We start from the raw sequence: 22,815 nt of genomic DNA, 5'->3' as shown, positions 1-22,815 counted from the left end.
TATACCATAATTATAATAGTTCTATCTCTAGTGCTTTATTTTAAATAGTTGGAATTGAAAATGTCTTAATCGATTTTTTTTCTTTTTTTTTTTTTTTTTTGGCAAAGTATGGAGGGGACAGTGGGCTCAAAGAACTTAGCATAAATGAAAACTTTGGTTTCCACTGCTTTTTCAGGCAGAATTGGATATTTTGCCTCTTGAATTTGGTCTGTTCACTTAGTTTCAATTTGTATCAATTATTGAAGTGGACAATCCAAACCCTAAAAGCCTGTCCAAATATTAAAAATTCTGAATAAAAAGTTTGTGTCCTTGTAAACTGACCAAACTCTTTGCATAAAAAGCATAAATATATTCAGAAATAACAATGGAAGATAATCAGGATTCAGAATTTCGGAATGATAGCTTATTTTCTTTTCTTTTAAGAATAAGATTGAGAGCCAGATAAATTCTAACCCTAAGCCAAAAGGTACAATGAAATTTTAGTGGAAGAGCTTATATTTTAGATAATACTAAAGAAGGTTCATTAGTATTACTGATTTTTTAGTACAAGGCGACCGTAATAATCTAAAGATACGAGAGAAGAAGTAACAAGTGTTGGAATTTGAACTTCAAACCTATTGATATTATGTTTTTAAGTAATTATATGAATCAACTGAATTAAGCTTTGAATTCTATATATATATATTATTATATAAATAACTTATATATATTATCATATAACTTAGAAATGAAATTCCATGCCTGCTCAAATTATGCAAGCCAACCACATAAAATACCAATGGTCTACTAGTTATAAGACCATTTCTGACTTGTTGTAGCCCTAAAACATTGAATAATTTGTCACCTTATAGACTTTAAATTTCTTCACAAATAAGTCTTAACTTCAAATTATTGCAACAATTAGAAGCCTGCTAGGAGGACTTGTGACATTTTCTGACCTTTTTATACTAATCAAGTTATCACCTTATCTTATATGCAAAGAAAAATGTATGTGGTGAAGATGATGATAGATTGCTAATTCCGCAAGCTTGCACAAGACATCACCATGCGCCTTAAGCTTGGTTCCATAATCTTCATTAAATTAAGAAATTTCAGCTTTATTTATGAAAGCCTTGTGGAGATTAATATCAAATCTATGAGATATTGTTCGTATACACCAAAGTTTGATGATTTTATCTTACAAAAAGTACTTCACAAATATGGATTTAAATTTCAACATTTGTATCCTAATAAATCTTCATAATATTTTGATATAGAATTGGGACGATACAACCCTAATGTGTTCTTACACATGCTAAGAGGCTGGTATGATTTTACTTGTATATTTTTGAGCTGACTGACAAACATATGGAGGAGCATCCTTCGAAAAATGAGATTAGGGCAGATCACGGGTAGATCTTATGGCAATAATGGTTTTTTTCTTTTTTTAATTTAGTAAATAACAAAGCAAGCTCCAAATTTTCCCAACAATAGGTATAATTTTATTAATATAACTCTGAAGAATTAAGACTTTAGGGGGAATCACTTAAGTTAATACTTGACATAAGAGTAAGGCCTGCACTGCATTTTCAATACAATAATAAAGTAGAGCAAAAATATATTATTATTTTCTTCGATTTCCTGATTTAATGATTAAAAAAAATTTAAAAGACTTGTAAGTTGAGAGTTTGAATTATACCATTTATATCCATTCATTATATTGTAAATGAAAAAAAGTTTACTGTTATTATATATGTTATGGGACCAATGAAATTAAATTTAAATGGGTCCACTGAGAATTTTGATCAGTCAAGTTTGATCAATGGTCAACATTAATTTCCCACTTAAAAATGAGAAGGGCAATAACTATAGCTACAATTTTAGCTTAAAATATTGTCCAAATTTGATTCTTTTATGAACAAAAACATAATTGAGGACATGAATTAAAATATCTTTGACATAAATTTTTCTTTAAAAAATATATATATTTTTGGTATAGATATTAAAAATATTTGTAATTCTTAAAGTATTATATAGATTCTAGTAATCTTTAATTTGATCATTATTAAAGTGTTAAATCTATATTTGTGATGTAGATATTAAAAAAAAAAATTTTTTGATTAATGTTCAGAATAATTGATTTATTTGAATCTCAATGTGTATTAAATTAAAATTTTGACCAAGGAACAAAATAGGAAAATGCTCATAAATTGAACATATTATGAATTTTTCCATTAGGAAAAGACAAGAAGAAAAGTATAAGAGAGTTATCACTTGGGGTAACCATCTTTAACTCATAAAATTGATTATGAGCACCTCTTTCTTTCACATGAAAAATAATGCTAAGAAGAGAATAAACAAAGGGTTACAATTCACAAGCACCACCTTAAGGTGATTAAGTCCTCATAAATGTGAAAGAAAGTCAATGACTCAAGAATTAATTATAAACAAAATTAAATAAATTGCATCACAGATTCATGATTTTTGTGCAACATTTTATTTTCTTTTGTTCACTTTAAAATTCAAATTTTGTATTGCCCACTTTTTAAAAATATTTAAAATTCATATATTTTTAACTATTATTAAAATTTAATGAAATTTACCACTAATTATGTATATGTCTTTGACTTTTTAGATCAAAATTTTTTGTTATATGCACATTCAAATGACATTGACGTGATATATTTCATTAAAATTTTAACAATGATTGATGAAATTGATAAATTTGAAATATTTTTTAAAAGTTATGTTTCTAAAAATTGAGTTTTTAAAACCCACAAATGAAAATTTCAAACAAAATGAAAAATTAAATAGAAATTGCTTAAAGCATCCTAGCTAATTTAATAAAAATAGAATGTTGATTGCCTATGAACATGATGTCCATAAAAAAAAAAAAAGTGCTTATATATGATCATATTTAAGCTACAAGGGTGACAATCATGTGGAAAAGGAAACTTTAAAAAGTGGGTTAATCTAACATTCCATAACCATGAAAAGAATGAAAAGAAAAAGAGAAAAGAAAAGAGAGAACAAAGAAGGCATATGTAATCAAGTGAGAAAAAAAAAAAAATTAAGATTTTGGACTTTTGGAAAGGATTGAGTGGAATTGCTTTATCAACAACACATCCCTGATTTTTAGGTCGTATCACGTGAGGATGGGAATCCAAATTTTGCCCACACCTAACCAAACCAAAAACCTAATATAAAAAGTATTATAAAATTTTTATTTTAATAATATAATAATTCTCTAAAAGAAGCAACATTATATTAATTAATAATTAAATAAAAGTAAGGTCTTAATTAGTATTTTAATTTTCATTCAAGACTATATCTTGTAATTTTAGACATGCCATAATTATATGATATAAAAATATAAAAATTATACAATTTTAAAAAATTGTTATAACTTTAATAAAAGTTAAAAATATATATTTCATATTTAACATGTCAATATTAATTATGGTACCATTATTTTTTATTTATTTAATACGAAACAATGCGGTATAAATATAAAAATCATCTTATTTATTTAAGTCATATTTGATATATAAAATGATGAATATGATATGATAATAATTATTTTATATTATATTTAATTTGTATATAAAATAAATGATAGAATTACAAAAAAAATTAATCATACTCTTGATATAAAAAAATTTAATTTTCTCAAAGTAAAAAAAATTATTTTTAATTCATAAAATTAAATTTATATACCCTATTATACCTTTAAAAATTATATTAATAATTTAAATTAAATTAATTTTTAAAAAATAATTTTATATTAATTTATATATATATCAAATATAAAATAAAATAATATTATTTAATTTAATTTTATTCTATCATATTATAATCTTATATATTAAATATATCTTTTAACGTCTAAGTTCCCCCATTTAAACTACTAATTTAGTACAATAAGGAGCCAAAGAAAAATAAAGCAAAACGGCGCTGCTGCCTCCTCAGCCTCCCCTATTTTAAGGGTCGCGGCCTCGGGAGTTTCCCATAGGAATCTATGCACGTTCTGTTTCTCTCACAATCTCCAATGCACATTTGCCTTCAAAGAAAGGAAATGAAACACAAATTTTGTCAGAAGAACTTAGAGGACGGTCAACCTTGCAACGACTAAAGAAGCGTTTGGATGCAGGATAAAATTAATTTTGATAAAATTAAAAATAATAATAATAAAATTAAATATTATAATAATAAGATTAAAATTAATGATAAAATATATGTTTAGATATAAATATAATGGTGATAATAAGATAAAAAATAAAATTGATTATTAAAAAAATAATTAAAAATAAATTAAAATTTTATTTTAATACATGTTTTAATTTTTTTTAACATTTAAAATATTAAAAAATTAATTATTTAAAGATATAAATAGATAAAAAAAATAATGAGTAGAAATAAAATATTACTTTTAAATTCACTCATAATTATTTTAATCTTAATAAAAACTATATAAATGAATAAAATTGAATTAAAAAATATTATTGAGGATAAAAATGTCCAAACTGAGCTGCGGTGGCTCACTGTCACTTTCTCCATCAGTGGAAAATTTTCACCTCATTAGTACCACATCAGCGCAATTGCAACGTAACTATATAATTTAAACAATCAATTGAAGTGTAATTGAACCAAAAAATTATTCCATCGCACTGTATCATTGGTGTGATTGAATCCAAATGAGCCCTAACCCAAGAAGGATAAGAAAGAAGAAAAAAAAAAAGACTATCGAAGGAAAACGAGGAGAGAGTGCATCAGCATCGTCAAAGTGGGTTTCAAGCAACAATACCCATCAACAAAGACTATATTGACTGTTAAAGAAAAAAAATAAAAAATAAACTAAAAAAAAAAGAAAAAAAATGAAGATAAAATTAGAGAAAAACAGAAAAATATTAATTAAAAGGTTATTTAAAATAAAACTATTATTATTTTATTAAAGGGTAAAATGATATTTTTAATTTTATTCTTTGCTTATTCCTTGACATAATTTTAATTAATCAACTATATTCATAATATGCCTCCATTATTTCATTCTACAAACTATACTATATAATACTTATTTTCTACAAAATTTATATGAAATTCTTTAGTGAAAGTTTGTGAAATTTTTTTCTTAAAAATAATTTAACAAAACTTTAATAAAAAAATTAAAATTGATAAATTGATAGAGTTTGATGTGAAAATCAATAATATATAAAAATTATTAAAAAAATTATTTATAATTCAAATTTAATTGATATTTATTTAATGGTAAAAATTTTGTCAATATTTTTATAAAAAATATCTATATAAAAATTTGTATAAAAATTTATTTAAATTTTTTACACTTAACAAGGTTTTTTTTAATATATCAATTTTAATTTTTATTTAATAATTTTTAATAAAAAATTTCACAAAATTCACTTAAAAAACTCAATTTAAATTCTTCCCCCATTATGTTTTCATATAATATCATTTTTATTTTTTTTAATTTTTTTCTTCGAATCAAATGTGCAGTTAGCCAAGCAAATTTCAAGTTCTTAGTCGAAGCCCTACTTGGAATTTGAATGGGCTTAACTTTCGTCTACTGCACCCAATTTTGGGTGGGCTATTGGTTCCCTAAACTAGGTAACAAGTCCAACTGTTTTTCGTCCTCCGAGTCCAGCTCGACCAGTAGTCGAATTGGTGAGTGGTGATGACGCAGTTCCTGGAAGTAAAAAAGGCTTGTTTTTCGAAGTATCTGCTCTGGTAGTGCAAGGTATCCATTCCCATACTCCTGCGCGAGAGAAAAAGTAAGAAAAAGGGCGGGAAAATGGCGGCGACCGCGGCGAGAGCAGTGTTGGTGTCACGGCCGGTAACGTTCGTAACTGGAAATGCAAAGAAACTGGAGGAAGTGAAAGCCATCTTGGGCCAATCCATCCCCTTTCAGTCCCTCAAACTTGACCGTACTCTCTTATTTCTTTTTCACTTCTCAATTTATAAAATATTCGTTTCTTTTAGTTTTATTTTTACTTCATACATTTTATTTCTTTAGTGCCTGAACTGCAAGGCGAACCCCAAGAAATATCCAAAGAAAAGGCTCGTTTGGCTGCTCTCCAGGTTTAAATAATCATAAATATTTTATTTGTAGAAACCCAGATTTTTTTTCTAAAAAAATGTAATTTATGTTTAAGAAAGTGATTTGTTTTTTTTTTTTTTGATGTCAAGGTGAATGGACCAGTGTTGGTGGAAGATACATGTCTTTGTTTCAATGCCCTAAATGGTCTTCCAGGTATTTATCATCTTTCATATTTTTATTTTTTTCCTTATTTTTTAAAATTTTTTTGTTTAATTTATGATTTTTTTTATTTTAAAACTATTTGCAGGGCCATACATGTAAGTTCAATTTCATTCTTGCTAGATTCTAAAGTTGCAAGCTTTATTCTCATTTCAATCTTATAAAAACTGGGTTTGGAATTACAATGGCAGGGAATTGATTAAAATGATTAAAATTGTAATTGTGCTTCTGTAATTTTGATATTTGGAGAGCTGAACCTAGTAAGTTCATTATTATTCCATCAGAATGAAGTCATGTTAGGCTTACTTGAAAATACAAGTGGCTAACCCTTTTGAATGGATTATTTGCATAATCAGCCAGCTTTCTGCTAGAGCTTTCGAACCGTCAATTGGTTCATTTTAGTTATTGTTTTTGAGGGTTTTGTTCAATCGACTCAATTTGAATTCTCAAATGCCCTTTATGCAATATGTATTATATACTAGTGCATGAAAGGTCATTGTTTCCACGGTGGAGGTTCATCTTATATTCGTATTAGTATAATCCCTTGCTGGAAAGAGGGAATGGCAACTGGTTTCAATTGTAATAGTCCGTCCATTTTAGAAGGCTTTTTTGATATCTTCTCTTCCTGTTGGTAATATTTTGTCTTCATTTTCTTAAATTACAAGGTTGAAGTTTATCTTTGTTTTGTTGTAATACGAACAATATTGCTTTAGATGATTTTGCAAATAATATTGTCTGTCATAACATCCATTCCTTTTCAATGTTATGTTCTCAGCATTGTTTTGTGCTTTCTAATTGTCATTATCTAATGTGTTCTGCAGCAAGTGGTTTCTAGAGAAGATTGGCCATGAAGGTTCTATTCTCTCAATGCTCTCTTTCATTTCCTTTTGTTTTTGGATTTGTTTTTTTGTTTTAAATTTTGAGCTGTTTCAAAAACTCTCCTTTGATCTGTTTACTTTACTTTCGTCACTTTTCTAGGTTTGAACAACTTGTTGATGGCATATGAGGATAAGTCAGCTTATGCTTTATGTGCATTTTCTTTTGCCCTTGGGCCTGATGTTGAACCTATTACCTTTCTGGGAAAAACTCCGGTATGTTCAAACATTATATTCTGCTTTTTTCCCTTAACTCTTTTATGTTTTCAACTTTAATTTTCCCAAAGAAATGGTCTCAAATATGACCATATTAAAGCACAAAGCAATTTGGTTTCCAACTGCACAAATTTTCCTTGTTAAGTGAATAAGACCAAAATGGTATAATAAACAGAGCATGTTGGTCCATGTATATTATTATTCTTTACTAATTTCTTTTGGACAATGAATGATATTGAAAAGGAGAGAGAACATGGGGTGGAGGTGGGAGAAGGTGTTCTGAAACTTCAGGACATGAATTGGTTGAGTAACTAGGAATTTTCTCATTTCTAATTTATAAGCAATGTATTGTTCTTAAGGATCTGACATGGTGCTGCATTTATGTTGATGACTTCTTGGTCCATAAAAAAATAAAAAACCACGATGGTATGATGCTCTATCAACTTATTCATTTCATTCTTATATTAGTGAATATAAAATGCACCAGCACCATTTGGGAAGTAGATTTTAAACCTGGATTATAGACTGCTTCCTTGAGAGAATTTACTAGTCAGTTGATCAAATGTTTCAAGTTACTGAATTGTTGGTTCGCTCCTCTTTCCATCAAAAGTTTATATATTGAGCCTGGTACATGATGCCTAGTTTAGCTGCTTGACCAAACAGGCAAAAGGAAAATGTCTTATGTATGAAGAAAGCATTGAAACCACAGAAGAAAAATATCGAAATGATAATTATGTTCGATATAACATGGTTCTATGAACATTTAACTCTAAAATTTGGATAGAACTTACAAGAAATAATTAACAAGAGCATCTATTAGTGTTGCTTCTGGATTAAATGATGATCAGGCGTGTAGACAAATGACTTGTTTAGCATGTGCTGTATTTTCCTCAAGATTGAGGTGATAATACTGTCAACTGCTCTGAAGTTAAGCATTTCCTATCAGAGAATATTTTTAAAAAAATATATAGAAAGAGCAGAGAGAAAAGATTCAACAATGACTAAGAAGGAGACAATTGAATTTCAGGCATGCTGTGTGTTTTATCTTTGCACTCTTTATAGTTTATGTGCGGAAAGATTTGAATAGTATTGATAAGGTTAAAGTCACAATATCCTTGAGGATTTTCTCCGTAATATCACTAGTATGTAGCCAAGCTTTCCTGGAAGAAGTTGTGTGAATTTGTCCTTAAATTAACAATTACTAAGAAATAGGCTTAGGGATTTGTAAAACAAATTTGAGGGACTGGGACTATTAAATAGTTCTAGGCAGTAGATTTGAATTATGTCCAAGAGTTGTCTTTGATTTAAAATGTTACTTTGCTTGCAGTCAACATTTTTCTGAGGTTTTCTTTTTGCTTTGATATCCTTTATCTGATTTTGGAGTAGATATGTGATTGTTATGTCAATGTTGCAGATACAGATATGAGACTAATTTGAGTGAAAAAATAAAATATAGTTTCTGAGATATCTACTTTTACTCTTTGGCTGATCTATTAGGGCAAAATAGTTCCTGCTAGGGGACCCAACGACTTTGGATGGGATCCTATCTTTAAACCTGATGGCTATGACCAAACGTAAGTCTGTCTTTTCTTATTTCTGTGTTCTGGTTATGACCAAACCTGATGGTGAAGTCAGAATAGGCCTTTGGATGATTTAATAATGTCTTGATTCCTATAGTTATGCGGAGATGCCAAAGGAAGAGAAGAACAAGATTTCTCACCGTTCTAGGGCTCTTGATATGGTGAAATCTCACTTTGCTGAAGCTGGATACAGTTTTAGTACCTCCATCTAAAAAGTGAGCTATGTATGTCTTCATTGTTGCCATTGCATGGTAGATTCTTATGCAGTTAAAAGCTTTTTACTATGTGAACCTTCTGATTTCTGTAAAAGGTCTGTTGGCAAAAGCGGGAAGGGTGAAAGAAATCTCTTTTCACATGGAAAACAAATATTTAATTTTATACAAATCTGTCTGCTTAGTGCTTGGTGGGAAAAAATCTCTGCGACTAAAAATATTGAGAACCGTGTTATTGAGTGCCAAATTCAGTGTTTTTTGAACAGTTTTTTTCTTGTCTATACGAGCAGAAAGGATGCAATAGTGTCAATGAGTATCCTGTATTGTAATGTTTTATGATTACAGAGCAATGACTGAATTAGTCTGCATTACTTATTTGATTTGGCTCATAAATAAACTTTAAAATTTGATCATGAAACGACAGGGATGACTAGTCTCATTTGCTCCCAGGTGACTGTTATATTTGGGATCTTATGTTTTTGTGTATGCTTGAAGATGGAATCATGATTGGTTTTGATGCTGACCACATTTACTGTTAAGTGGTAAACAGCTAACTCTGGTAGACACCAGATCTTGGTTTCAAATCCATGCAGCCCCCTAAAAGTTCCCTTTGAAGTTGACCATTAAAAAGTTGGTGTCAAATCTTCTTTGCAGATCAACTACAGTTAGTGTATCTTTTAATTATCTTTAGGACTGCTTAACGAATTAAAATCAGTGGGAAAAGAGGTTGAGATGGATGTGATGTGACCAAGAAGTGTTGGTTGAAAAAGAGAAAACAGGCACAGCAAGTAGACCAACAAGCATCCGTTTGACATATCGACGTCAATTATGATATAATTTTTTTTTTATTTTGTGTATTTAATACAAAATAAATACGAATATATTAATTACGTATTTATTTTTCCTTTAGGTACGGATGGATTTCTAATTATTATTTCTCATTTTAATTTATCAGCTGGGTTATACAATTTTACATAACAGTGTCCCATCTGTTTACCCTCTCCATTTGCATGTTAGAAAACGACCCCATGGCTTTAAACTTTATTGAGGAATGAGATAAGGCTAGTCAGCTAATTTTCTTTTGTCCTGTTTCTATTTATAGATTGTGATTTTAGAAGAAGCAAGGATTCAGGATGAGATCATTCCAAGAACAGCCCTTATATAAGCAAATCTTGGTCCTGATTTTCTAGTTGATGTCACAAAACATGGCAAACGATTTGTCTTTGCCGTCCAAGATTCCTTCAATAACAATTGTCAATATCTCAAAACCACACAATATAGGCATATGGTTAAATTTGGATTTAATGGCAGTTCCAATTGCAAACGAAAAGAATTTATGGTTCAGCTTGAGCATTTAGTGATGAAAACGATGGAGAAGTTGGGGAAGAAGAGAGAAAAAACAATGACAGAGCTTAATGCATTGAGGCTGGTGAAGTGACAGAAGCAGTAGATTTCATGTGTCTGAACATGTTCATGTGTTTGCAGCTGCTGAAGAACTTCTCACATGGCTGCTGGGCCCCTAAACCCACATGCCTCGGCATGTGGTGATCCGTCATCTTACACGTGACTCTGTATTTGGGGCTTCTCTGCCTCACAGCCATCCGTTCAGCATGTTTTAGCCACTTTATGACGAAGCAAAACTGATATGTTATGGACAACGCATGATCTTCATTTAATCCATGCTTACTCTCAAACTACGTGGAAGGGGCAGTGATAGTACAGTGCATTAACATTTCACATGGAAATTGAGTGACCACAATTTTGGTTTTGCAAAATTTTCGGAATTTATTTATTTTATTTTATTTTTACATAAGAGGTCGAAGCTTTAAGAAAATTGAGTAATAAAAATTTGCAAGTGTTAGGATCAAATTTTAGCCCAACTGAAAATTATTTTTTAAGATAAATAGATGAATTATTTGCATTAAATCTCATAATTTTTTAAAATTTTATTATCATCAAGTATGTTTTCAACTTTGTTATGTTTGGATTTAAAAGTGATAACGGTTTGAAACAATTTTAATTCAATTTTTTTGAATATTGTATAATATTATAAATTTTGATAAAATTCAATTCGATTCAAATCAGAATCAAATTTTTATACGATCTGAACTGAATTAAATTTTATTAATTGGTTCAATTTAGTTTACTAATTTTGAAATTTTAAATTTTTTATTTTTATATATTATTTTAATATATTTGAATAGATTTATATATAAAATTATTATTTTATTTTAAAAAATTTAAAATATATAAAAAACTAAAATATATATAATTCGATTTGATTTGATTTTTTTTTAATTTTTCATCTTTGGATATGAAATTCAATTGAAACTTAATATATACATTTAATATTCAAACTTGATATGAATCAAATAAAAAAAATCAATTTGAATTGAACCGAATGTTACGATTTTGAATCAATTTTTTATTTTTTCAAATTTTTTCTCACCCCTAAATAGCTTGAGATTTTTGTAGTCGTTTGGAGGTTATGAGTTTGGAAAAAACTCATTCGCATAAAATTTTTTAGTCAAATAAATATAAAAAGTAGGGATTAGGAGTAGATTAAAAAATTCAAAAAAAAAAAAAATTTTTTGTTCAATTTCTATCAAATTTGTTCCAGTTCACGTTCCTATATGAGAATGAGAGATTGAGTTTTTCCATTAGCCATTAACAGCCACCTCTAGGAGTTATATTACATTGCCTTATTGGTACATTTGCCCTAGAATTGAGGGATTGATCATTTTATGTATATGTTTTAGTTGATACAGAAAAGGGTGTTGAAATTGGAGACTCTTCATTTGGAGGAAAGTGTCGGATGAAATCAGAAAGTAGTTGAAGGCATTAAACTAATTCCCATTTAAAGCAATCGGCCAGACTTCGCATCATTTTGGTTAGACCAAAAGGTGAAAAAGGTCATGATATTAGTAATGAATGGCTCTTTGGTCATGTGGGGATGCCGGGTGCGCACATGAAAGAATCACATCCGTAATGCTGGCAGAGGAAATAACATGAACAGGGAAGCACAATGATATCGAAGATGGCCACAATTGCAGAGCCAAAAAGTGAAAAAGAAAAGGAAGTTTGTTTCCTTTAAGAAAGAAACAAGCAAAGAAAAGTCAAAGGTAATAAAGGAAACATCATTGCTAATGACTATGCATCATCTGTAACAAAGTCTTTCAATAACTCAGAAGTTTGACATTCATACTATTGCTTCTATGGCTACACACAATTTTAAAAATTAAAAAAAAAATTCACCAAATCATTCAGAGCTATGAAACCAAAAGACAAAAAAGTATGCAGAGACCAAGATTGACACTGGGGATGGACCAAATGGTGGCTTAAAGAGGGAAATTGGGTGAAGCTGAGGAAGACCAGAAAAGAGCAAAAAGAAAAAAAAAATGGACAACGCTTCCGCACCTGCTTCCATGACAGATGTTTTTGCTTGAGTTGAAGCAGGCCGAGGTTGAGAAAATAAACAGATTGGTAAAGAGAATGAGTGGAGTGGGTGGGACAATATGATGACCATGCGTAAAAATTGTATACTTGTCAAAATATGTGATGATGCAGGTAGATGGGATAAAGAGACAAGGGATATTTGGTAGGTAGTGATTTAAATTTTTTAGAATGGTGGAAAAGGGAAAATCAAACAGATTGTAAATGGCAGTTTTTTCAGCCAGTTTAATTGTTTGGGGGGTATACTAGCATTGCCTGCCTCTGCGGCAGGGTAGAACACCAGCGTTGGAAGTCATGGCTCCAACCATGGAAGAGGACTTGGCTCCCAAACTTGAGGCCCTGGCATAGCTGGCAGAGGCGCCAGCTCCAGATGGAGTGAAGTAGGCACCATTAAGCAGCAAGTCTCCTTCTGACCTCCAGTTCCAGCTCTTCCACGCGCTTTCAGCTGTCTCCACTCTCTTGGTGACCTGCTTAAGCCAATCAGTCATAAAATGATCAACATATTCAGGATGTGAATCTCCACGTGAGACTAAAAGATTGAGAGATGATAGACTGATCAGACAATACCTCCTTTGCAAATGGGTTACTTGGAGCTGCATATCTGTTACCTTGGCTGTTGATGGTAGGATTTGCACTTCCACCAATAGCATACATTTCCCAGTGAGTGTAATCATTGTTCACCACATGGAAATACCCATGCCTACACCTGCATTAATCAAAATGCCATTCAATTCTCAGATCACACTTGTCTTACTTCCATTGAAATTAACATGATAACAAAAGGCTTTTAATGTGAAAGGTGGAATTAATTTCATTACCTTGGCATTCTCTGGATGAGTCCCTCTCCGAAATGGTTGTAGGCAATGGTCACTTGCATCTGCTTGTCCCTTGTATAAGAGTCACTGTGACCCAGCAATATCACCTACATTTAATCAAAGATGCAAAACAGTTAGCTTTACCATTAATAAGGATGCTGCAGATTAAAAAAAGAACTACAAGAGAAATATGCGGCAAAATTACCTCATTGTGGTGGGTGAGGTGGTTGTTGGAGATGGTAATGGCAGTTGAGCCCATGACAGCATCAACAAGACCATCAGCACAATTAGAGAGAGAATTGTGATCAACCCAGATGTGGCTTGAACCAAAGATGGAGATTGCATCGCCATCAGCCATTGTCCTCCACCCAAAGTGAGACGGTGAGCTTCTTACCATGGCATTGCCAGTGGGCTTACAATCATGAATGTGAAGACCATGAATAATCACATTGGTAACAAACTGGATTGTGATACATGCCCCATTAGCAATATGGACATTCACCCCACGACCATCAATGGTCTTAAAGCTGTTCATAATCAACTCCTGCTTCAACTGAATAACCATGTCCCTCTTGAACACAATCCAAAGAGGCTGGTCCTGGATCACAGCATGACGCAAGGTCCCAGGTTTGGGGTTAACAGGGTCATCATCACTAGAGTCAGTGACAACATAGAAGCGTCCATCACGGCCACCAATTGCATTCCTTCCAAAACCAATGCCACAGTCAGCAAGTCTCTTCCGGTTCTTTTGCCAGTTAGGGTCACAACGCCAGCAATCATCAATGGGGTTACCAGTTCCACATGAGAAGAACCCCAATTTCCTCCTTTCAGTCACATTGTGAATATTCCTGCCATCACATCAAATGTACATTTCATACATTATATTATTCATTACTATTATCAAATGTTACTATTCACAGCAAAATGCATTAAAATCACAATTTGTCTTGTTCTAAAAATTCCAGGTTGTAACAAAATTATTAGCATTTTTCATTCTATCACTGAAAGGGCCTGTAAATTATTGTCGGTGGGGGTAAAGTAACCCCAGTTAACATATCAGCTCCTCCTGTGGGCCATAATCAGATCCCAATAGGAAAGGTCTTACATAAACAGACAAAGGGTACAACGGGCATTCCAAATATAACGGGCAGGAATGCTGTTTCGTTCCATTTTAACGAAAAGAACCAAGAATGTTTGTGTACTGTTTTAGCTTGTCCTTTCGCAGAAACAGGTAGAGGCTATATTTACGAAAAAAAGTAAAAAACTATAAAATCACTTACCCAATTTATTTCCTCCATATAAGCCAAAATAACAATAAATTGAGAAAATGACTTCCTCTGTTTCCTTCACATTACAAGCACTTGGAATTTACATTTATAATAAAAAAAATGAAAGAAAACAAAAGATATTGATTGAAAAGAGGTAAAAAAAAAAGTGGGTGGTCAAATTTGTGATGATTTATGGGAGAATTAAGTTGGAATTTGAATGAATAGACAATCAAACGTGCATATACATTCAAGTGATGCAATGAAACTTATAATAAAAGGTTAAAACTTAAAAAAGTGGTTGATTTGGACAATTTTTTTAATAACCGTGTGAAACATTTTGTACCTTCAAGTACATGTAAATAGACGGTATTTGATGTGGGAAAAGAGAGAGAGAGAGAGAGAGTAGGAAATTGATAGGGCCCGTGAGACACGGATCTAACCAAATTGATGGAGTTGGGTGTAGTAAAAATCAAACAGTATGAAAAAAAATTGTCATGATCAAGGATGTAACAGATTTGAGAACGTGAAGAGTTTGATTGATGATCCTATTTATATCTTTTGATTCCCTCACATTCCCCTTTTATTACTACAAAAATGACGGGCCAATTGGGATTTTGTTGAAATAAAACATTATATCAAAATTTGGCAAAAAAATGGTGTCCGTTTGGTAAAACAAACAAAACCAAACTAATTAAATGTCTATTATCCTAATAAATTGGATATTAAAGGTTCATTTAAAAGCATGATTGCAAGACTTTCATCATTTAAAAAATCTATTATGTGTTTTATAATTGAACATTTTCATAAAAATCCTCCAATCGAGCCCCAAATAAATCTTTCCGCAATTGTTAAATTGAATAAATATGAATTTTAGTAGTAAAAAAATGAACTCTGAATGTTTGTCTAAGATAAAATAACGGAGTCTAATTATTTTTTAGATCAATTAATATTTGAAAATTATCAATTCAAAAAAGTTTTAAGTGCATAATGTGTTTTTTAATCATAACTGTAATATGATAGGGGATCAAGGATAAATTAGGAATTAAAAAAAATTTAATGTAAGGTAAGAAAAGATTGAGAAAGAGAGACCCACATGTCAATGATGGTCTGGACCTCGGCAGCCACGGCCTCTGGGTCAGCGACCGCATGCTCATTCAATGGCGCAGCCTCCTCTTCCGACCTGAAATCCCAAACCGGACTTGTTAAATTTTAACCCAAAACCAAATTAATGAAATTAATTCTATATTGTAATAATTTCACAATTTTGAATATTATTTTTCTCCTTCCTTATTTCGCATTGGAAGGACACGTGTCAATTTCCAGAAGCGAGTAGAAAAATAGATGTAGACGACAGCAAGTACACTGCTCAAAGGGGACTGTCCACAAAAACTACCAAAACCGTTAAGAAAGCGTTTCGAGGTGGAAAGAGAGAGAAACAGCGAGGCGAACCGTCGGCGGCAATTTATAAAATGCCTAAAATGCCCTTCCACATTACACGACCATTTTTTTTTTTTTTGGGGAATTGAAAGAGGCATTGTAGTAGGAGGGTAATTCTGGTTAACTAACGAAAGAAAGAAGAAATCTAAGTAACGGAATAAACGGTTGAGATCTAAGGATCTGGATCTCAACGGCTGGGATCGTTATTTATGGTTAGAATGGATAAAATAGTACACGTTCCCACGATCCAACAGTCCAAACATAAACGAAAGGACACAAAACCAACGGCTGAGATCTAAAGTTTTTAACCAAAAAAAGTCGTGTGTGAGCTTGCTTTACCTAGCTGCCATTGTTGAGTTCTTCGAGCTCTGCAGCTTCTCTGTCTCCACATTGCTGTAAAATATTTATAAATAAATAAATGAAAATTTATTCATTATTTGGATTATAATTCTCTAAAAAAGAAATAAGACAATGTGGGTAAAAATTTTGCATGACCAAAGCCCCAAAAGAAAACGAGAAAACAAGGGAGCCTCCGTTTCTTTATTTCACTTATATAAAACAGAGTAAAATGTAGGGAGAGAAAGCTTGAAAACTGAAGTTAGAGAGAGAGTGAGAAGAGAGACCTGGAAGCGTTATCTGTCCGTACAGTGGCCATTGCTCCAACAAGAAACAAAAACAGAACAGCTAAAGAAGCGAAAACGCATTTCTTGGAAACCGCCATTGCAATTTTCTCTGCTTCTTTGGTACTTAAAAAGTTTTCTCCCTCGTTTTACCTCTATCCAAACAGACAGCCAACAAAGTAAAAAAGAAAGAGAAAAAGCTGAGAGAGAGAAAGAGAAGAGGAAAGAAAAGAAGAAGAAGAAGCAGGGAGAGTCAGGGTACACGCTCCAAGGAAACGGCTTTTATAGAGCCACGAGCAAAAATAACATAAAGAAAAAAGGACGAAAACGACGCCGTTACATACCCAAACTACTAAACGTTAGCGTTTTCTGGTTAGGTTACTTTAATCAATTAACCAAAGTTACCTACCCACCACTAACTGTCTCCCTCCGCCCTTCCTCCCTCTATCACTTGCACATCGTCGGTTCTCACGTGCCATTTCACCACGGTTTACCAAGTTAAATTTTAACTATTTAAGCCCTGGGGGATAATGCCACGTCAGATATTAGGCCGTACGGGAAGCAGAATGTCACGGTTTCCTGCTGAAATTGCGGTATTGAATAAAGTGTTTAAAGCATAACAAATGCAGCGAATTTATTATTTGTAATTAAAAAAATTAATTGAAATTTGGGTGGAAACAATATTACCTGTGCGCCAATCACGGCCTTAGAGACGAAAATTTGACACCAAACAGATTCAACTAAAAGCGAGTACCGAATTGGAATTCATTCCTTTTTCTCTTGTCTCTCTCATATGGCTGTTGGTAGATACAATAATGAGTTTCCGTTTGTTTATGTTTATATTTTAAGGAATATTTATGACCTGTTTGGTTAGCGTTTATATAGGAACCAAATAAAATTAAATTACTAACTGAAATGTAGAATATTAAAAGCTTGAAATAACAAATTCGCTACCTTCTTCGATTTAATGTTCAAGAGACTGAATTGAATTGATACGTCGTCGTCTACTTCTACGTTAAATGGTTTAGCTATTTAGTTACTTTTTTATTAGTAAAAAAATAGATTTGATAATCATAATAAGAAAATAATATTAAAAAATATGAAATGGCATGATTTAAATTTTAGTAAGATCATATTGATAAAAAATATATATTTTTTGTATTTTCATGTTAAGATAAATTATAATACGTAATTTTTTTATTTAAAATATAATAAAAATAAATAAATTATTCATGTTTTATATAATATAAATATACAAATTATCAGATTTATAAAAAATTGAAGACAGCCAAATTATGGAGGCTTCGAATTCTTTAAACCACATTTGGCTGTATAAAAAATATAAACATTTTCAAAGAAAAAAAATAAAGAAACTGAACACAGAAGCTATGGTACATGTGAACTTGGCAAAATGAGGGTAAAGGCCTGATCATATGCATGATTTGAGGAAAGGAAACACAAAGCAATGAAAATACTTATATATAGAATAGTTAAATTATACGCCAGTGTTGAAGTTCAAAAATTCCGTTTCCTATAAATGTTTTATTTTAGTGTTACATAAATTAAATGATACGTGACAATAGTCTGAATTTATTTATGAAATTTAAATCTCAATAGGTCGATGCATACATAATTAATTAAAAAATAAATAATATAAAAAATTAAAACAATATATTTTAAATATTTTTAATGTAATTGATTCATATTACAATTCTTAAGAAGGGATATTTAATAAATTCAAATTTCAAAATTTACCAATTGCAACCCCTATTTTTATTCTCAAACTGTAACATTTTATATATAAAAAAAAAAGTCTTAACTCAAAATTTTCTATGTCATAGATGCTTGTTTCGAGGGAGAAGGTTCAACAATATTCAGGTGGGACTATGATTTTTTTGACCTGAAAATTCTACTATAAATACGTCTCCATCGTAATTAATTAGTTTCATTATTTGATTTGATTTTTCCAAGGAAGCAACAAATTAATCCTTTATAATTCTAGTCAAATTTTTTTTGGACTAAATGAAGCTTACAACTTTCACATTCCTTGAAGTGATTTTTCTCCATAGAATCATGTGATTATTTTTAATATTAATAATAATTATGAGTTTAATTATAGCAGTCCAAAAATTGAGTCAAACGGATAGTCCAATCTCGTGAAAGTTTCAAAATCCATCCCAATTTTGTGGATTAATTAAAAAAAATGGTTTCACAACATTGATTTATGGGATATTTGTCTTCTTTAAGTAAAACAAATTTCATAATGGAAAGAATTTGTTCAGTTCACAATTTTGTTCTACCATTTTTATAGTAAAGAAAATTCATAAAGAAATACTAAATTATTAGTGAAAATCACATTAAATTTTGAGAAATACTAATATGAACATTTAATTAAAAATGAATAAATAGGAATCATAGGATTGTTCAAAACTAGAAGTTGTTGGATTACTGCAAAATTTTAAACTTGAATTTAAAATTAAAAGTTAGTAAAATATATATTTTTGTATAAAAGAAATCGCGATTTGAAGATATGAAAATGGCTTGCGTAAGTACTAAGTTCAAAATCATTTTGTGACAATAAAAACAACATACATAAAGAGATGAATCAACATTTTTGTTTGGGTGGCCATCATTGATAAATGGAAGTAATATCGTTTTGAAGTGATTAGATTTTATCCTTCACTCTTTTTTTACTGATCATTCTTAAAAGTAGATATCGTGTAAGGGTAAAAAAAAAAAATTAAGAAAATTTGAAATTTTAGTGTTCGAGTAAGTTTGAACAAAATTTTTTTTATTCAGTTCGGATTAAGTTTATATATTAAATATATATATTAGATTCGAATTGAATTTCGAATTGAGAAGTAAAAAATAAAAAAAAAATCGAATCAAACCTAATTATATATTTTTATTAGTTTTTGTATATATATTTTAAATTTTTATAAAAAATTATTTTACATCAAAATATATTAAAATTTTATATGAAAATAATTTATTAAAATAAAAAAATTGATTTAAAAAATTGATAAATTGAACCGAATTGAACTAGTAAAATTCAATCAGTTTGTATCAAATCATTTGAAAGATCGATTTGGATTTGGATTGAATTTTTAAAATTTATAATATTATAAAATTTTAGAAAAAGAACCAAATCCATTTTGATCTAACTCATTATCATCTTTAATTATTAGAAGTAAATATGAGACCTTAGCCTATTTCATTAAAACCCTATAATCAGCTCCATCACAGGTTTATTGAGCCAAAGGCTGACACAATTGTTAAAACTAAACTAGCTCAATAAAACATGCAAAACTCACACATAAATGATCATTTTAAATTATTTAAACTCTTATACTTGTTTCATATTAGAACTAAATTCATCAATTAATTTTATTAAGTTATTAAAATTATCAATTAATAATAACTCATTTACTGAAAAATTATAATAGATTATAGATATTAAAATTTAAAACACAAATCTATAAGATGCCACTTTCTAAATGTAATTACATAAATCATATGAAAACCTATATATTTTCATGAAAAAGGTACAACTAGTACATGAACTTTAGAGCATGAGACTAATTGTTTGGCTCTTGAATTTATTCCAAACTAACCCAAAATTTTCCCATCCCCTCCGTGCCATTGCAACCCATTCAACTACAAGTCAACAAGGTGGGAACAAAACAAACTTTTCAAATCTTTGCCATTGCAATGTTAAACCCAAGAAGATGCTGTGTTTTTAATATTTCTTGCCAAACCAAAAGAGAAGGGTAAATTGGAATTTAAAAATAATCTTAAAATTTCGAGCCACAAATTTTTTTTTTTTCACCATTGCCCTTATAGGGCACGATCATGTTCCCATGACATGTGGCTCCCATCATGGCAACTTCTCCACGCTTTAAGACACCCTTCTTCTATTTGCAATTTTACCCTTCTTTGCCCAAAAAGGTGAAAACAGTTCATCATGATGCAATTGCTACAATTTGGACCATTGTTGTGTGGACCAACTAAGCTCTCATGGGTTAGTTATTTTGGCTTTGACTTTTGTGAGTTTGGAAGTTAAAATAATTATGAAAGTTTAGTAAACAAAGTAATGATATAGAGAACCATCCATTCTGTGATCCAATGGTCAATTAATAAACTAAGCCATTTTTTTAAAATTAGATGAATAAAAGGAAAAAATAATAAAATAGAAATGTTATGTAATTTTTGAATAGTTGAATAGTTAGAATATTAGGTAAATATTTTTTCCTGGTTTTCAGTAATATGATATGATGATATGTGTCTTTAGATTTTATTTTGAGTTAATTTCTTCTTTGAATGTACTCACTTATATCGATTTGATGCATTTAAAATTTTATTTGTAAAATGTTTTTTCATAAAAATAAAACTCTAATGTATATGAAAAGAGTGAAAAAAATATTTTTATCAACTAAACTAATCCATATAAGTGAATATAGAATAAAATAATATTATTAAAAATTATTTAATATATTATTAGTTGAATTTTTTAATTTCATAAACAAGGTTAACAAGGCGATATAATTTTTATTTTTTAATTAATTTTTAATTTTTAAATATATTTTGAAAGATATGTGTCATTTTATCAATCTATTTGTGAAATTAAAAAATTTTATTGTTAATATATTTGATATTTTTTCTTATTTTATAAATGATTACTTTTTATGTTAATCATGGATATTTAATTTTTTGTTTATATAATTAGAATTTTAACAATTTGTTAGTACTTTAATTGGAGATTACTCATTTTGGCAACTTAGCACGCAACTATTAATGGGAAAACTTTTCTTATAAAGTTAATAATGATATTATTGTTGGCAAAAAAAATTGATATTATTCTTCAAATTCTACCCTTTTGCTACAATTATTTGATTCTTCTTATTTACCGTTATCCATCTAAACACGTTCATGATTCTTTTTATTCTAAAACAAAGTAATTTTGACTTAAGATATTAATTATATTATTCCAAGTAGCATTGACTAAGAATCAAATTGTATAATTTTTAATTTAAAAAAGTTAGATACCCATTATGTAACCTTATATACTACTAAATTTTCTTTTTGATTAAAAAAAAACCACCAATTGTTGCATTTTTTCTGTTTAAATATCCATTTAATATGTTTTTCATATATGGGTAAAATTATGGTTGGACTTATGATTTAGTTTAATTAATTTATATAATTATTCTTAATAGATGATATTTAATAAATTTAAGCTTCAAATATCAATACTTGCAATTCATTCGCATATTTTCATGTTGCGGATTCTTTTATACCAAAAAAATTATGATAAACAATTATGTGACCTATTGATAAAATATCAAACTATTAATTTTAGAAATTAGAATTTAAATTTTGACAATCTTATGTAGATTAAATTAACAAAAAAAAAAAAAACTCTAAACTTTAACGCTTTATGTATAAAGCTATTATATTTTCATTACACCCAAATAAGTGTTTTAATTTTAATTTGTATCCAAAAAAATTCTTAACCTTTCATTTATATTCAAATAATTAAACACCTAACCTTTAATTTATGCATAAATAAACTCTTCATAAATTCTTTTTTTGAAATAAAAACTTATTTTGATACAAATTAAAAATTTTTTTATTTAAATATAAAAAAATATAAAAATTTATTTAAAAAAAATAATTCAAAAACTTTTTTAATATTTTAGCTTCTCAACTATCATAAGACGGAAGGTTCTCGAAAGACTCATCAAAGACAAACCAATTTCTTACCTTAACTTTCATTCAAGAAAGAAAGGATTGTGTGAATGAGTTTGTCACTCTTTTTACTTAATTGAATTTGAAAACTATTTCCTTAATTGACTTTGAAAACTATTTCCATAATTGAAAAGGAAAAGCTAGACTTTGTAGGCCAAGGTTTGTTAACCAAAAATTCTACCCTTGGGTCTGATTTCATTACCTTTATTTTTTTTCTTTATTGATTTATGTTTTAACTTTAATCAAAGTGAGTTGCAGTCAAGAGCCAGGGCATGGTCCTCTTCACCTACTCTCCTGTTTCTCCTCTTTCAAACTGCTGCACCAGCATGGGAATGTTCTCT

General features: G+C 29.7%; 2 protein-coding genes across 4 annotated transcripts; one reads left to right on the top strand and one right to left on the bottom strand.

Moving 5' to 3' along the window:
• The first annotated feature begins 5,628 nt into the window (after positions 1-5,628).
• On the top strand, positions 5,629-10,084 carry LOC111280006 (Inosine triphosphate pyrophosphatase family protein). 3 transcript variants are annotated; one of them, XM_089756702.1, is made up of 9 exons: positions 5,629-5,918; positions 6,008-6,072; positions 6,181-6,244; positions 6,339-6,348; positions 7,072-7,103; positions 7,229-7,341; positions 8,839-8,915; positions 9,019-9,145; positions 9,584-10,084. In XM_089756702.1, the coding sequence occupies exons 1-8, from the start codon at positions 5,786-5,788 to the stop codon at positions 9,131-9,133; spliced, it is 609 nt and encodes a 202-aa protein (XP_089612828.1). In that variant the 5' UTR covers positions 5,629-5,785; the 3' UTR covers positions 9,134-9,145; positions 9,584-10,084. The 3 variants fall into 3 exon arrangements, with proteins under 3 accessions (XP_089612828.1, XP_022722870.1, XP_022722869.1); XM_022867135.2 differs by lacking the exon at positions 9,584-10,084 and adding an exon at positions 9,232-9,508; XM_022867134.2 differs by lacking the exon at positions 9,584-10,084 and having other exon boundaries at positions 5,631-5,918; positions 9,019-9,508.
• A 2,209-nt stretch (positions 10,085-12,293) lies between these two features.
• Positions 12,294-16,981, bottom strand: LOC111280005 (putative pectate lyase 1). The gene is made up of 7 exons (XM_022867133.2): positions 16,730-16,981; positions 16,446-16,499; positions 15,763-15,849; positions 13,607-14,249; positions 13,405-13,508; positions 13,154-13,292; positions 12,294-13,053 (listed from the first exon to the last, which is right to left on the bottom strand). Exons 1-7 carry the CDS (start codon positions 16,825-16,827, stop codon positions 12,832-12,834), a joined length of 1,347 nt encoding a protein of 448 aa, XP_022722868.2. The 5' UTR covers positions 16,828-16,981; the 3' UTR covers positions 12,294-12,831.
• Between the last annotated feature and the right edge of the window lie 5,834 nt (positions 16,982-22,815).

Source organism: Durio zibethinus, chromosome 27, assembly GCF_047325235.1.
Source record: "Durio zibethinus cultivar Kanyao isolate XHJ-2024 chromosome 27, ASM4732523v1, whole genome shotgun sequence".
Classification (NCBI taxonomy): domain Eukaryota; kingdom Viridiplantae; phylum Streptophyta; class Magnoliopsida; order Malvales; family Malvaceae; genus Durio; species Durio zibethinus.
Note: the sequence above shows the minus strand (reverse complement) of the source record. Positions and strands in the feature narration are given on the sequence as shown.

Bases quoted from the DNA above. Each gene is read 5' to 3' on its own strand.
- LOC111280006 (XM_089756702.1), top strand. From the start codon at position 5,786: ATGGCGGCGACCGCGGCGAGAGCAGTGTTGGTGTCACGGCCGGTAACG. The intron at 5,919-6,007 runs GTACTCTCTTAT...TTATTTCTTTAG, and splicing joins TCAGTCCCTCAAACTTGACC to TGCCTGAACTGCAAGGCGAA. The intron at 7,104-7,228 runs GTTCTATTCTCT...TCACTTTTCTAG, and splicing joins AGAGAAGATTGGCCATGAAG to GTTTGAACAACTTGTTGATG.
- LOC111280005 (XM_022867133.2), bottom strand. From the start codon at position 16,827: ATGGCGGTTTCCAAGAAATGCGTTTTCGCTTCTTTAGCTGTTCTGTTT. The intron at 13,293-13,404 runs GTAATGAAATTA...TGATTAATGCAG, and splicing joins CTCATCCAGAGAATGCCAAG to GTGTAGGCATGGGTATTTCC. The intron at 13,054-13,153 runs GTATTGTCTGAT...TGGCTTAAGCAG, and splicing joins GTAACCCATTTGCAAAGGAG to GTCACCAAGAGAGTGGAGAC.